The following is a 15,343-nucleotide window of genomic DNA, read 5'->3' on the forward strand; positions in this document are numbered from 1 at the left end:
TGAGCAATTATGGTGATCATTCCATATTGTATAAAGCAATAACACTGGACAGTATCTTTTATTTATTTATTTTCTGGACAGTTTCTTTTAAACTAAGCATAAGTATAATTCTTCCTTTTGTATCCTGCTAATTCATAATCAAAAACCACAATTTTGGTTCTCACTACTAGATGCCTAAAATGGCCATTACCTCCTTAGACAGCAAAATGAAATACAACCAAGTGTCATTAACAAATAAATGGATAAACAAGAAGTAGTATATACATACAATGAAATATTATTCAGCCATATAAAGGAATGAAGTTATTTAGAAGGGGAGAAAAAGAAATGAAGTTCTGATGCATGCTATAATATGGATGAAGGATGAATCTTGTAGACATTATGCTAAGTGAAATAAGCCAGACACAAAAGGACAAACATTGTATAATTCCAGTTATATGAAATATCTAGAATAGGCAAATTCAAGAGACATAAAGTAGATTAGAGGTTACCAGGGGCTGGGAGAGGGGGAAGTTGGAAGTTATTGCTTAATGGTTACAGAGTTTCTGTGTGGGATGATGAAAAGATTTTAGAAATAGATAGTGGTGATGGTTACGCAACATAGTGAATATAATTAATGCCACTAAATTGTAGACTTAAAAATAGTTAAAATGGCAAATTTTATTACATGTATTTTGACAACTTAAAAAGTTTATAACATAATATACCAGAAACTATTGACTTGTATGCTTCAAATGGGTCAATCATGTTATATGAATCATAATCTCAAAAAAACTATTTTAAAAAATCCAAAAGTTTCTAGCAGCCACGAATATTAAACAGTCATAGAACTTCCTTTCTTCCTTATTACAAGTAGGTTTGAGCACCGAATATGTATACATGTAAATTCTGCTCAACATAAAAGTCTCAGAACACTCTGTTTGCTAGAGTCTAACTTCTACAAAAGATGATCAGTTTCCATGCCTGTCACTGATTCTTTAAATTGAACAGAATTGTGCATTACGAGCCACAATTTTCTTTGGGTCCTGGACCTTTAATGAAATCACAGAATTTCAGAGTAAGAAAGACTCTCAGATAATCAGGTCAAAAAAAAAACAACATTCTGATGACTTCCATTTAAAAAAATGTGCATAAAACATGTTTTCTGCATAATTTCCTCTATAAAACAAAGAAAGCAGTACTATTCCAGGTTTCAGTATGTCTTTTTAAAAAGTACTTGCAAAACCCTCAAGAGGCTTCAGTTTTTCTCATAGAATAGTCACCTTAACATTCACCAAACTATGGTAAGGCAGCATAACTGGCTTTCATCCTACCCTCATCTTTCTCCTTTTGAGAAGCTAGCTTCCTGTGTTACCTGTTGTAGAGATGGCTCCGACTACTGGCAACCCTATGAATGAGTGCTGTCCACAATGGCCTGTCTTCAATAGCCCTGCTCAGCTCCTATAAGACTCATGCCTATGGCTTCTTTTATGGATTCAATCCATCTCATATTTGGTCTTCCTCTTTTCCTGCTGCCTTCTCTTTTTCCTAGCATTACTGTCTTTTCCAAAGAACTCTGTCTTCTCATGATGTGCTCGAAGTAAAACAGCTTTAGTTTTGTTGCTTTTGCCTCCAGTGACGTTTCAGGCTTACTTTGCTCTAGAACCCACTTGTCTTTCTGGCGGTCCAGGGTATCTGTAAAGCTCTCCTCCAACATCAAATTTCAAATGAGTCAATATTTTTCCTTTTGGCCTTTTCACTGCCCAACTTTAAGCTAGCTGCCTAAGGCTCCTCAATTTGAAATTTTGTGCTTTCAGGTAATTTTCACTGAAAGCCAACCCTCCAATTGCATTTTCTCCAAACATGTGAAACAATCAAAGCCAAGCAAACAAAAAAGACAAGCATCCAGATCGGTCTTCTGATACTCTAGAGAACTTGCTGGTGACCCCTTCCGACACCTGCTCTTCTGAGCTCTTCTGAAACCTGTGACAGCCCATGCTTCCCCAGCAAAGCAGCAACATGCCTATTACTGACAAAACATGACTTCTAAATACATCCACGTTCCCGCCTTCGCAGAGCAGTCTTTGAACTTTTCAACATCTTTTTAAAATGCACTCAAGTTGTACAAAATGGAAAGAATTCTGGAGATCATGGTACAGAGGTTCTTCAAAAAAGTAAAAACAGAACTACCATATGATCCAGCAATTCCATTTCTAGGTATTTATCTGAAGAAAATGAAAACACTAAAAAAGATATATGCACCCCTATGTTCACTACATCATTCTTTACAATAGCCAAGATATGTCAATCAATGAATGAATGATTAAAAAAAATGGTATGTGTATGTGTGTACACACAATAGAATATTATTCAGCGATAAAAAAATTATGAAATCTTGACACTTGTGACTTTAATGGCATATGATCTCACTAATATAAGGATCTGAAAAAAAAAAAAAAAAAAAAACCCAAGCTCATAGATAAAAAGAAGAGACTGCAGATTGCCAGAGGCAGGGGAGGTGGGCGAGTGAAATGAGTCAAAAGGTATAAACTTCCAGTTATGAAATAAATAAGGCATAAGGATGTAATGTACAGCATGGTAGCTATAGTTAATAATACTGTATTGCATATTTGAAAGTTGCTAAGAGAGATCTTAAAAGTTCTTATCACAAAAAACAATTTGTAATTATGTGCAATGTTGGATGTTAACTAAACTTACTGTGGTGACCATTTTGCAATATACACAAATATCGAATCATTATGTTGTACACCTGAAACTAATATAATTTATAGATCAATTATATCTCAATTTTTAAAATAGGAACATCCAGGATAGGATCTTCTGTGTATTTTGGTTCATGGTTCCCAAACCCGACTTGCCATCAAAGTGCTCTAGGATGGTGTGCGGAGTGTGGGGGGTGTGTGTGGGGTGCGTGCGGGGTGCGTGCGGGGTGCGTGCGGGGTGCGTGCAGGGTGTGTGTATGTGTGTTTTTAAATAGATTTCTGAGCTGAATCCTATAGATTCAGATTTAGCTAAGTATGAGGTATAGATTAGGAATCTATAAAATCTGAAAATGCTCCCTGGGAGATTCTAGATGATCAACCATGTTTTAGAACACCTACCTTAATAAGTTTCTTTTTACAAAAAGAGACTATTTTACCTCTAGTCTCACTTTCTATTTCTATTTAATAAGCAACAAAATAGCTTACTGCAAGCCTAACACTGCACTAAAGGTTTACATGCATTATTCCTTTAGTCATCACAACAGCCCTGTAAGACAGGAAGACAGTATTATTCACATTTAATAGAAGAAGGCACCAAAGTCTAGAGTAATTACTTAACAAAATTATTCAACCAGCAACCAAAAAGGTTAGAATTAAAGCCACAGTCTCCAAAGCCCACCTCTTCTGGAAATATGGTACAGTAAAATAAACAATGGCTTTAAATAGCTGAATTCGAATTCCAGTTCTGAAACCTTTTTGACAGTTATCTCTCAGCTTCATCTGTTTCTTCACCTATAAGTGAGGCTAATAATAATACCTATCCTGTCTAACTCATGTTTTTGTAAGAACTAAGATGTGAACATGCTTTCAAAAGTTACAGAAAAACAAGCTATTAATGAAGGAGTTGGAGAAGATTCAGAAACAGTATAGCAGAGTGAGTGGTTAAATGCTCAGACTTTGGAGCCGGAGTTCATGTGTTTCAATCAAAGCTCTGCTATTTCCTAGCTATATGACCTTAGGGAAGTTACTTTTCTAGCTATATGACCTTAGGGAAGTTTCTTCATCAATAAAATGAAGATAATAATAAAACCAATCGCAGAATTTTGTGAGAATTAAACTGATTAATGTATTTTAAATACTTAGAATAGTGTTTGTCACATAGTAAGCACTGGATGTTAAATAAATACTGGATGTTAGAATATTATCCAAAAAAGGTCAAATACTTAATGACAGTATAAAATGAGACTAGAAGGTGCTGGTATTTTCTCCCCTTATTCATCTGGTTATATCCCTCCAAATTTGGAAGTAAACATTTTGAGTAGTTTCAATTTTCAACTAAAACTATGTGGCTTCCAAAATACTTCATTCATGCAAATACTTTAGATTGTTATAATGTACTATTATTTCATTTTTAAATATCTTTTACCTTTTTATCTAAAAATATCTCCCTGATTTTTTAAAGTAATTTTGTTAAAGTAATATAAATTTTGTCATCAGTTTTTATAACTTTTCTTTGTTTCAAATATCCTCCTACAGAATTTGACTTCTAATTCAAAAGCTAAGTAGCTTACCAGAGGAAAAATATAACAATGAGCTGGGTCAAAAAAGACTGTGTAATATGTCAAAAGGAAACAGCACTAGCCCTAAATGAGTTAGTTACCAAGAATAACAAAGAGGAAGTGACAAAGGAATAATTCTCACCAAAAGAATATAATTTAATAATACAGTACTCTAAGCAATTTGTATCCTAGATTAGTTTATGGTCAGGTCTGGAACTGTAGATAGAATTAGAGTCTGAAACAAAGTTGGCACCCCACTAAGAAATCACAGCTGAGAGTTACCTTAAATTTCCAATACGCAACAGGAAACGTTGCCAGTGATTCAATAGGTGACAACCCTTTCTTTCCCTTTTTCTTTTTTCTGAGTTGTCAACAAACTGAAACAAAAAATGCTTCAAAAGCCCTGTTACTAGCTAAAAGTTAAACATAAAAATTCTACTGCAATATTTAAAAAGAAAACAGAAAGACACTGAGCAGATACCAAATAGGATTGTTTCTGTCCACCTTTTTACAGTGCCCCGTGGAATAAATTAACCGTATATAGCCCAAAAAGCATTTCTATAAAATATTTATCATATCTTTAAGATTCTCATTACTTTACGCTTCAATGCTAAAGATTATTTATAAATTTCAATACTTGTCCCATTAGGACAAGTACCTGGAATTAAAATAATCCACAAAAGTAAAATGAAAAATTAATTTTAGATGAGATAGATATCCAAGTAAAAAGATAATAACTATATTTTATTTTAATACAGTATTTTAGAAGCCAGATACAACATTTTATTCACAGTAAGCATTCTGAAACTAGCTCAATGAATGTCTGTATTGCTCTCACAGAAAACATTCTCATCTGTGCATGTCAGTGTTGAGAGGGAGTTTTCCACACACCTCTCTGGCAATGTTACTCAAAGCTTCATCTTCTGCAGAAAATCGGTCTTTCACAGGTGTTCTTTTCCTTCCTGAACCAGGAGTCCCCATCTTGTCTTCTTGATCTTCTTTTAACTCTGAAAAGTGATTTCACTCTTGTCAGCCCTGAAATAAACAGAAACAGAATAATTTAAGATGTTTCTCTTTGTGCAATGTTAATGCTCATTTATAGATTGACTTTTAACAAAGAGAAATTATATTTATGTATTTACATATAAATTAAAATTAATCACGAATATTTGTTCTCATTATCAAATTATTCCAATAGATTTTAGAATATTTAAATTTATACTAATACTAATTACTGAACCTCCCAACTCTTTTACCATAATGCCCATGGAAGCTTATGAGAATATGTTATATTACCCTCAGAAAACTGCAGCCAACGGTGATTCTACTTGTTTAAGATTACTACAGCTATTTCTAAAATCTATTTCCACTCCAGAGCAAAAAAAAACATTTGAGAAAAGACATTTAACCTAAAACTTGGAGAGAACTTATTCAAAAATTTTTAATATAGTGCCTTAGTTACAAAGGTAACTTGGTTTTTTAGTGTAATTTAAGAAACAATTTCAGTTAAACTATTACCACATAAAAGGTTAAATGAAGGTTTACCATACTGCAATTAACAGTAACCAACACTGTCCATGCAACAAATATCTGAGTGCCTGCTATTGATAGGACTATGGTAGGTGAATATACAGGAATGAACAAAACTGACATAGGTTCACGATTAAGAACATATCTATGGATCTATTGTTGTTGTTATAATTGTGAAAAGTTTATTTTTACAATAGAGAAGAAGAATTAATCCTTTAGGATTAAATAACAAGGATGATAAAGACCATCTAAACTTTCTAACATGTGGTACATATTTGAAATTAAAGATTCTCATGAGAGAATGTATCCTAATTTGTATGACTCCCTCTCTCCTATAGTCTTAGTACAGCTAGCTCATTTAGCTAAATATCCATTAACTTAAATTTTTTTCGTAGCTTTAACAAAAATAAACTGGCAAATTTCATTACACTATGAGTCACAAAGAGATTCTCAAGTAAGTTTGTCCTAATATATTAAACTATATTAAAACTATAAGTGAACTTAATGTACTAAAATTTACTTGATTTAGGCAAATAAAACAGAACCACTCTGTCATTCTATTCTTCCAAAAAGGTTTTCTCCAATAAAATTCAAGCCATTCTCAACTCTTACCTGACACCATTTCTTATTCTCACGGAGCTAGCTTGTTAAGTTTGTCAATCAGAATGAAGACTGACTCTGCCATAGAAAATACATCTAGATATAAGTATGAAAAAAAACTTATAAATGGAAACAAACAAAAAAACTGATGTCTGAAAGCAGCAGCTGATAAATCCAAGCCATGAATCAGGACAATTTATGAAAAGCACAGAGGAGTTTTCTCAGAAGTCTCCCATCATCTCCATCCTCAGCATAATTTAAAGATCATTAATCACTTAATAGTAATGGTATACAAATATTAATCACCTATTGAGAAAAAAGCATCATGCTCAAAGTTCCCTTTCAGACTAGTGACAAATTAGCTAACGCACTTGTCCTTCAGCCAGTTTTCCAAGGACACACTGAAAACCATTTCACAGAAGTAGGATACAAAAACGTAGGCATTTTCTAATTCTAGACACATAAAAATAATCACAGAAGAAAAAAAAAGAGATTCGGGGGAAGAAAAAAAATGGCATAGATGATAGAGGCTCTGTTCCTCCCTCTGGCAACCAAATCAAAGTTGTGACAGAAACAAGGAGCAGCAAACAAGAAAAAATCACCTGGGATCTAGATGAAGAAGCCTTACAACTAGAGAGAAACCCAAGAAATCATCTTGCAATGGCAGAAGGTAGGACGGGGCGAGGATGCAGGGCTGCCTGGTCCACAGCAGCTGCGTGAGACGGAGGCTGCGGCAGCGGCTGAAGCTTCTTAAAGGGGCTGCGGCCACGAGCGGATTTTCCTGATAACAAACCTGCTCACTCTGAGCACCAGCGCCGCTATGGCTACACGCAGGGCGCACCAGGGTTTTACAGGGAGACATTGTCAGAGTGAGGGCCTAGGCAAGACTCGCTCTATACAGAAGTGCCGGCAGTATCCACTGTTCCCTGTTGAGCCCTCCAGGTCCCAGTGTGCGGACATAGCACCACCATAGCCTTGATGTCATCAAACTGGATAACAGAGGTTGCTCCGCCCAGAGGATTCCCTGAAACCCCACCTCTCCCAACTCAAGGCCCCACCCAAGCTGCATCCAGGTTTATCCTCAGCGAGTCAGGTGCTCCTTGCTGAGCACTGCCTAGACTCACACTGGAGGCAGCTGGCCTCGGTTTCTGATGTGCCCTTTTGAGGCAACTATAAGCACAGCATCTGTGGACTGCTTGCTGAATCATGACAGGTGGCCCCAGAAGAGAAGAGGCTTGGGCTAAATTTGGCCTGCAGCTGAACTCCTCTCAGGACTGTGCCACTGGACACCTACTTCACAAATCCACACTAATAAGACCGGGAGACGCAGGAGCTTTGCTTAGTACATAGAAATAGACACAGAAAGGCAGCCAAAATGGGAAGACAAAGAAGCAGAAACCATATGAGAGAACAGAACAGAGATCCAGATATAATGGAGTTAAGTAATCTAACAGATGCAGAGTTCAAAACACTGGTAATAAAGATGTTCAATAAACTTTTGGGAAGAGTAGATAAATTCAGTGAGAACTTCAACGAAGAGATAAAAAACATAAAAATGGAAATGAAAATTATAAAACGTAACCAATATGAAATGAAGAACGCATTATCTGAGATGAGAAGTATATTAAATGGCATAAACAAAGGAATAAACAAAGTGAATAAAGAAAAGGATCAAATGCCCTATCTAGAGGATGAGAAAGCCAAGGACACATAATCGGAATGGCAAGAAAAAAAAAGATACCAAGGCTATAAAAATAATTTAAGGAGCATATAGGATACTATTAAGGGTCCAAATATCCATCTGATGGGCATACTTGAAGAAAATCAAGATTTTGAACAGCTGCTTGAAGAAATACTGATGGAAAACTTCCCTCACCTGGTGAAGGAAATGGACATAAAACCCCTGGAAGCTCAGAGAATTCCAAAAACCAGGGATCCAAAGAGGCTCACAACAAGATATATTATAATTAAAATGCCAAAGGTTAAATACAAAGAAAGAATATTAAAAGCAGCAAAAGAATAGCAGATAGTTACCTATAAAGGAACATCCATAAGACTGGCAGCAGATTTCTCAAAAGAAACTATGCAGGACAGAAGGGCTTGGCAAAAAAATATTCGATAGGATGAAGACCCAGGATCTACAAGCAAAAATACTTTATCCAGCAAAGCTATCATCTAGAGTTGAAGGACAGATAAAGAGATTCCCAGACAAAAATAAGTTAAAGGAATTTATCACCACCAAGCCAGTATTACAGGAAATGTTGGAGGGACTTCTTTAAGAAGAATAAATATAAAAGACTCATTTCAGATTAAAAAAACACACAGAGACTAAAAGGAAAGGGATGGAAAAGATATTGCTTTGATGGACCTGGAAGGTATTTAAGTCAGACAGAGAAAGATAAACACTATATGATTTCACTTATATGCAGCATCTAAGGAATTAAAAGAACAAACTAATCAAAAACAGACTCACAAATATAGTGGACAATTTGGTGACGGATAGAGGAGAAGGAGATTTGGGGGGCTGGGAGAATGGGGTGAAGGGTTAAAGAAGTACAAATTAGTAGCTGATGGACGGTCACGGGAATGGGAAGCATGGCATAGGGAATGCAGTTAGCATTAATATATTGGCTAGGTGGAGGGTTGGGAGAGGGAGGGAGCAATTAGGCGTATCGTTTTATGAACTATATAGATGTCTAACCAATGTACTGTATACTTGAAACTAAGATAAATAACTTTTTAAAAAAGAAATAAGATTTGGCTGGAAGTATATGTAACAGTGGCTTCATTAGAAGGATAGGATGACGGTTGCATTTTTTTTTTTTCATTCTTGATTCTCTAAAATTTCAACAGCATTGGAGAGAGATGCATTTTAAAAAAATAAAAACATTCACATCCAAGGCTCAAAGAATAAACTGGCCCCCAAGTGGACTGCACTGAAATTAGGTACAAATTAGGTACAATATGCAATACAGCTGAGACACACTATCTAAAGCCACGGCTGGTGTCACTCTTTTGAATATATTTCTTTCTCCTCTTTCCCCAGAATCTATTTTGCTTCTTTCTCAACTAACACTCCCTTAGACCTTAGACCTGCCAGGATATTCCAAGCACACGGATTTACATAAAGAATTATCTTTTCTTAAAAAATGCTTCAAAACAAAACTATTTCAACAAGCTTCAGGCTAACCTGAGAGAAATGACAAGAAAAGGAACACAGGTAGAGGCTAAGTAGGAAATGGGAAAAATGTCCTGTCTTCCTTTCCCTTATCCTATCTATAGGTTCCTACGTGTTTACTTGACTGACAGGCCAGGTCCTATCACCTTTTTCAACTGTACAAGAGGCAGATTAACTATTACTTATTTCAAAAAAACAATCTAGTGCTTTTGAAAGAATTATATAATTTGTATTCTGCAGGCAGGTATCCTTAAAGGTTTTCAGCTCCTATGCAAACGATCTTCTAATAATTCCAGAACATTCTATATCAGTGATAGAGAGAATCCTTAAAAGAAATAAGATTCCTGGCATATCCAACGGAAAAGTGCTTTTCAACAAGATGACAAAAATAAGGACGTAGACTCAAATAGATTATTTCCAGTTTCTGATCCTGATAGAACTTTCAGTCAGGTTCTATCCCACGTCACATTTAGAAAAGAACCCTTTTCTTCTGGAGCTATGTTCTCCTCTTCCAGCTTTTCCTTAGTGGTACTGACTAAACCAAGAGCTAAACCTTCACATCCACTGAAAAGAACAAAACTGCCTGCTTTTTTGTCAAGTCCTTTACCTAGGCAATGTCACACTGATTTTTCTCCAGATGGTTTCGCCATTAAGTATTTGTCTACCTAAGGGAAAGAAGGGAAGTACCTTCAGAATGTTGTGGAATATAAACCTTCCAAAATAGACAGATATATCAAAAAGGCTTTCTCTTCCCCAAGGAGCTTCTAATATAACACATTTCTGAAAAAACAGGCATTTTGCCACCTTAAGTGGCACTTTAATCATGATATTGTTCCCTTTTGTGAGAACAGAATGTGTATGTAATGCCATCATGTCACATTCTAAATACAGCACACTTAATTCTGTCTGGACACTGATAGTTGCAGTTCCCTTATATCTAAGTATTTCATCATGGAAAACTCAGAAAACATTGGCATGGTCTTTCCATCGGAATTGTAATTAACACCGGCCTGCACAATAAAACACTGGGTAGTTATTCATAAGCAAACTGCAGTATCTGAAATGGTACCTGAACTAAAGACTTAGTGTGACTGCAGTTGTTGCCATAGGATGAAATTTCAAGTGAGAGAATCTGAGTTCAACTGACTGCACAACCAATTGCCCTTCCTACTGCCTAAGCTTTGGTTTCTTCATCTATAGAGCAGAAACAACTATCTCGACTATTTAACATGGTTAATGTGAAGCTCAAAGGAGTTAAGACAAATGCAATCACTTAATAAACTTATACAACACTTCATAAATGTTTAAAATATCTTGAATTAACTACTTCTTTTACATATTTAGCTAATAAAGTTGACAAAAGAGCAATCCTTGCTTTTCTTTACAGTTTCATACTTTTACGTAACAAAAATATCTTCAAGTTATTTCTTCCAGCATGCATTATGTGATATCATTAGCCACATTAAGAATTTTTGCTGAAGCATAGAACAATCTGGGGAAAATAAAAATGCCTTTAACTATAATCATTATACTATACAGCGCATTCACACAATAAAAACAAAAATAAAGAAATTTTTAAGATACTTTGTGGTATTCAAAGTCTATTTTTGAAAATTTAAATGAATACACAAGTTTGGGAGTGTGGACTTATAATGGGTATTAAGTCCCCTTATTAGAAAACTTGACTTAGAAGGAAAAAGAAGATAGAGGTCATTAAATGGTACACTTAAGATCTATGCATACCGTTCTATGTAATTTTTACCTCAAAAGAAAAGACCTCTAAACTAATATTGAACTGGAATGAAGTGTACTGATATCTGCTGCTTATTTTGAAATGCATCTCCCAAAATGTGAAATAATGGATAGAGGAATAGATAAAGAGGATAGATAGGTGATAAAGTATAATAAAACATTAATAGTAGAATCCAGGAAGTAGATACATGAGTGTTCACAGTAGAACTTTCAACTTTTCTGTATGTTTGAAAATTTTTATAAAAAAGTGTTGGGAAAAAAATGGTTGAGAAGGGTACATGACTAGGTGAATAAAAGGCACAGGAACTGGGAATTGCAATAGAAAAATATTATTTTCTCAATTTTGTTCCACAGTGTTTTGGGGTTTTCAATAAACAAAGTAGGATTATAAAAATTTATGTTAGTCATCTTTGGTAAAACTATAATTTTCTACCAGATTAACATTAACCATCACTTTTAGAAACAAAATAAAATTCTAAGTAAATGAAAAACACATTGCTAATTTTAAATAAATGAACACCATTGAATTAATCTTTAAAATTAGAAATCTGACTCAAATCAACAGGTCCATTTAGAACAAAGAAGCAAACACTAATGTCCCCTAAGTCCTGGGGAAAAAAACACCAATTTTCAAGTCCACAAGTTTTTATCATTAGAGCAAAATTCTTTGAAATTTTCAGGTTTCCTTGAAGACTTCTATCATTCCTTCCACCCATGTAGCTCAATCATTAGAAAAAAAAAATAGTAGTGACATGAGATACTTCTGTAGCAGAAAGGAAGAAGCCAACATTTTCCCTTTCTTGAGCCGTGTTTATTGGTCAGGTTCAGGTAGGCTAAACCTATCTTAAATAGAAAGGCAAAGTAATGCCCTGAAATGGTAGGCAAGATACCAGTCAGGCCCATAAAAGATAAAAGTCAACAAGATAAAATGCAATATAAGTACAATGTTCACGAGAGAATGAGTAGAGAAAAGAGCACAGCTGAAAACACAGCTGTCGGAGACGCTAATCCAAGTGCCAATACAATCTAAAGACACATGCAATGAGTTCCCCCTTTAGATACATGTACTTCTGCTCATAAAATACCTAATACCAACACTGGTGGCTCCTTTTTAAAAAATTAAAGAGAAACTGACCCTCTCCATTCCCATGCCTGCTCGTCCTCCATCCTCACCCCCACCCCCCACATACACACATACCAGAGAAACAGAGAGAAGATACCATTAATAAAATAACTTTCCAGAAGTTAACGACTAAGTTGCCAGAGTCAAAGAAACCACAGAATGCTCAATATAAGTCTTTAGTTTACACCAAGGTATTTATAGTGAATTATCATAATTTATCATGAATTATCATGAATTTCAAACAGTGGGGACAAGGATGATTTTAAAGCTTCCATGGGTGGGAAAATCAGGTCATGTATAAAGGATTAACAACTAGAATGGCTTCAGATTTCCAAAAGTAATTCTGGAAACAAGATCATAGAGCGATTCCTTCAAACTTCTGAAGGAAAATTATAGACAATCTTTAAGCAGCCTACGTCCAAACCACTCTGTTCTCATAATACTTGATAACTGAAGACATTTTCAGATATGGTCTTAAAAATTTACTCCTTTTAACCCCTTTGTCAATCAGCTACTAGAAGACATACTTCATCCAATAAAAGAGAAAATCAAGAAAGGAAGCTTAGCGTTCAGAAAATAAATCCCACAGAGAAGAGGGCCAGAGGGCAAGATAGATATTCCAGGAAGAAAGCTACAGATCGAAGCAATGTGATTCGAGAAACATAGTGGAAGACTGTCATCACTAAAATCTTCACAGCCTTTGTGATTTTTTAATATGAGGTGAGCCTTGTCCAGGTTTTTGTCTGAATTTAGTTTGCCTTGACATAATGTTGATGAAGTTCTTGCTGTCCCTTTCCCTGGTGCCTAGACTGGCTGAGGATTTATTTCACACCACAAAAGTGTTTTGCTTTTACCTATTCTTGAGAGCTAGAGCATGATGAGTATAGAAGCAAAAACATATAGAGAAGCATACTCCCCCAACCACACTTCTAGATTAGTACCTTGTAAAGACTTCAGCTCTGCCTGATGCCCTGATTTTGGTCTTAAGGTTTCCCAGGACTAACAAACTTTCCCAGTGACTTACCAGTAAGGGCTCAAGGAAGATTCTGTTCAGCTTATCTTCTCCTGGGAGCCTGAATATAATAGTGGCAACATGGACATATCCTTTCACAGCTAGGTTTATGCTTGCTATTCAGTTTTTCAAAACCAAACAATATAGGGCTTAGGAAGACATACTATGGCAGAGACTGGCTTATTGTTCACCAAGCCATTTCCCTTTTCTGCCCACAGCTATGCTACATTTTACGGACTTCCTTGCCATTACATGCAGCCATTTGAGTTCTAGCCAATGGAATGTGGGCAAAAGTGATGTATGCCATGTCCAAGCCTGGCCCATCAAATTTTCCACATAATCTATCACTGAGGTCTTTGCCCTCAAATCTGCCAGCCAGATGCAGAGAACTCAGTGAATGTCTCTGAGGCCACAGGGGATGGCAGAGTCACTAAATAGAAGGGGCCTGGATGACTGTGCACAACAAACTATTCCTTTGCCACTATTTCTAACAGCAGACAGAGATATGAATGAGACATAAATTTTGTGTTAAACCACTGAAAGTTGGGGGTTGTTTGTTAAAGTAGTTTAGCCAATCTGACTGATAAACACAAAAGGGTGGTAGAGCTATTCAGTTTTTCAAAATTAAACAGCATATGGATTAGAAACACATATGGAAGGTGGGATGGATTGCAGGGTCGGGGGGTTGGTCCCAATGGATGATTAATACGTAAAATGGGATTGTGATCACCTGGAGAGGAAGGGGTGCCACTAAAGGATATATACAGGGAACTTCTAGGATAATTGTAATGATCCATTTCTTGACCTAAGTAGTAAGACCATAGGTGCCCATTTTATTATTCTTCCTGAAACTGTATTATTTCGTATTTGCCTAAAATACATTAGATAGATAAAACAAACACTTGAAAAATCTGTTGGAGCATTTGGGGAAAATAGGGAGAATAGAAAATTAAGCCAAAAACCAATTAAAAAAAAAAAAAAACAAATAAAGTAACTCTTTACCCATTGGAAAAACTGAAACTTAAAAAAGAAAGGAAACAATCATGATACAATACTTGGCTAAGCAGTAAACAATATTTAGTTACAATAAAAATACCAACTTAGTGATTTAAAATTATAAAACTGGAATGTTGCAGGACTTCAATATCCTCCCTTCTTCTGTGCACACCTTTGTGTAAACACCTCCCTCCCCAAGAATGTGGGCAGGACTTGTGACTTGCTTCTAACCAAAAGAATATGACAAAAGTTATGAGATGTCATTCCATGATTATGTTACATTATACAATACTGTCTAGCTAGCACAGGTCTTCCAGACTTTCCTTGATGGTTTGATGAAGTGGTCATATCGGAGAAACGCCATGAGGCCAGAAACTTCAGGTTGCCTCTAAGAGCTGAAAGCAGCCTTCAAGAGCTTGACCAAGTAATCTCTAGTAAGCAAGAAGCCTCAGTCCTAAAACCACAAAGAAATTAATTCTGCCAAAAATCTTAATGAGTTTGGAAGCAGATTTTTATCAGTTGTATCTCCAGATGAGAATTCAGCCCAGCCAACAACTCGATTGCATCCTCGATGAGACCCTGAGCAACAGACCTAGCTAAGTCATACTCAGAGTCCCACCCCACAGAAACTCAGGGATAATAAATATGTGTTAAGCTGCTAAATTTGTGTAATTTGTTACATAACAATAAAAAAATGAATACAATAGCTTTTTAAAATGTCGGATGAATAAATTTAGCAAAGCTGTAGGACGCAAAATCAATTCAAAAAAAAAAAAACTCAATTGCATTTCTATACACTAACAATAAACAATCCAAAAAGGAAATTAAGAAAACAATTCCACTTACAAAAGCATCAAAAAGAATAGAATATTTAGGAATAAATTCAAACAA

The 15,343-nt window shown here is 35.6% G+C and overlaps 1 protein-coding gene across 26 annotated transcripts in view; it reads right to left on the bottom strand.

Annotated features, from left to right (window-relative positions):
- LRRFIP2 (LRR binding FLII interacting protein 2) overlaps positions 1-15,343 on the bottom strand; it is a 102,483-nt gene that overhangs the window by 77,921 nt on the left and 9,219 nt on the right. For all 26 annotated transcript variants that reach the window (XM_023535946.1, XM_023536034.1, XM_023536134.1 and 23 more), the window contains exon 2: positions 5,153-5,296. In XM_023535946.1, coding sequence (XP_023391714.1) covers positions 5,153-5,242 — 90 coding nt within the window. In that variant the 5' untranslated portion in view covers positions 5,243-5,296. The remainder of the gene's footprint in view (positions 1-5,152; positions 5,297-15,343) is intronic.

The sequence above is a fragment of the Pteropus vampyrus genome, unplaced genomic scaffold (genome assembly GCF_000151845.1).
Source record: "Pteropus vampyrus isolate Shadow unplaced genomic scaffold, Pvam_2.0 Scaffold1, whole genome shotgun sequence".
In the NCBI taxonomy this organism is placed as follows: domain Eukaryota; kingdom Metazoa; phylum Chordata; class Mammalia; order Chiroptera; family Pteropodidae; genus Pteropus; species Pteropus vampyrus.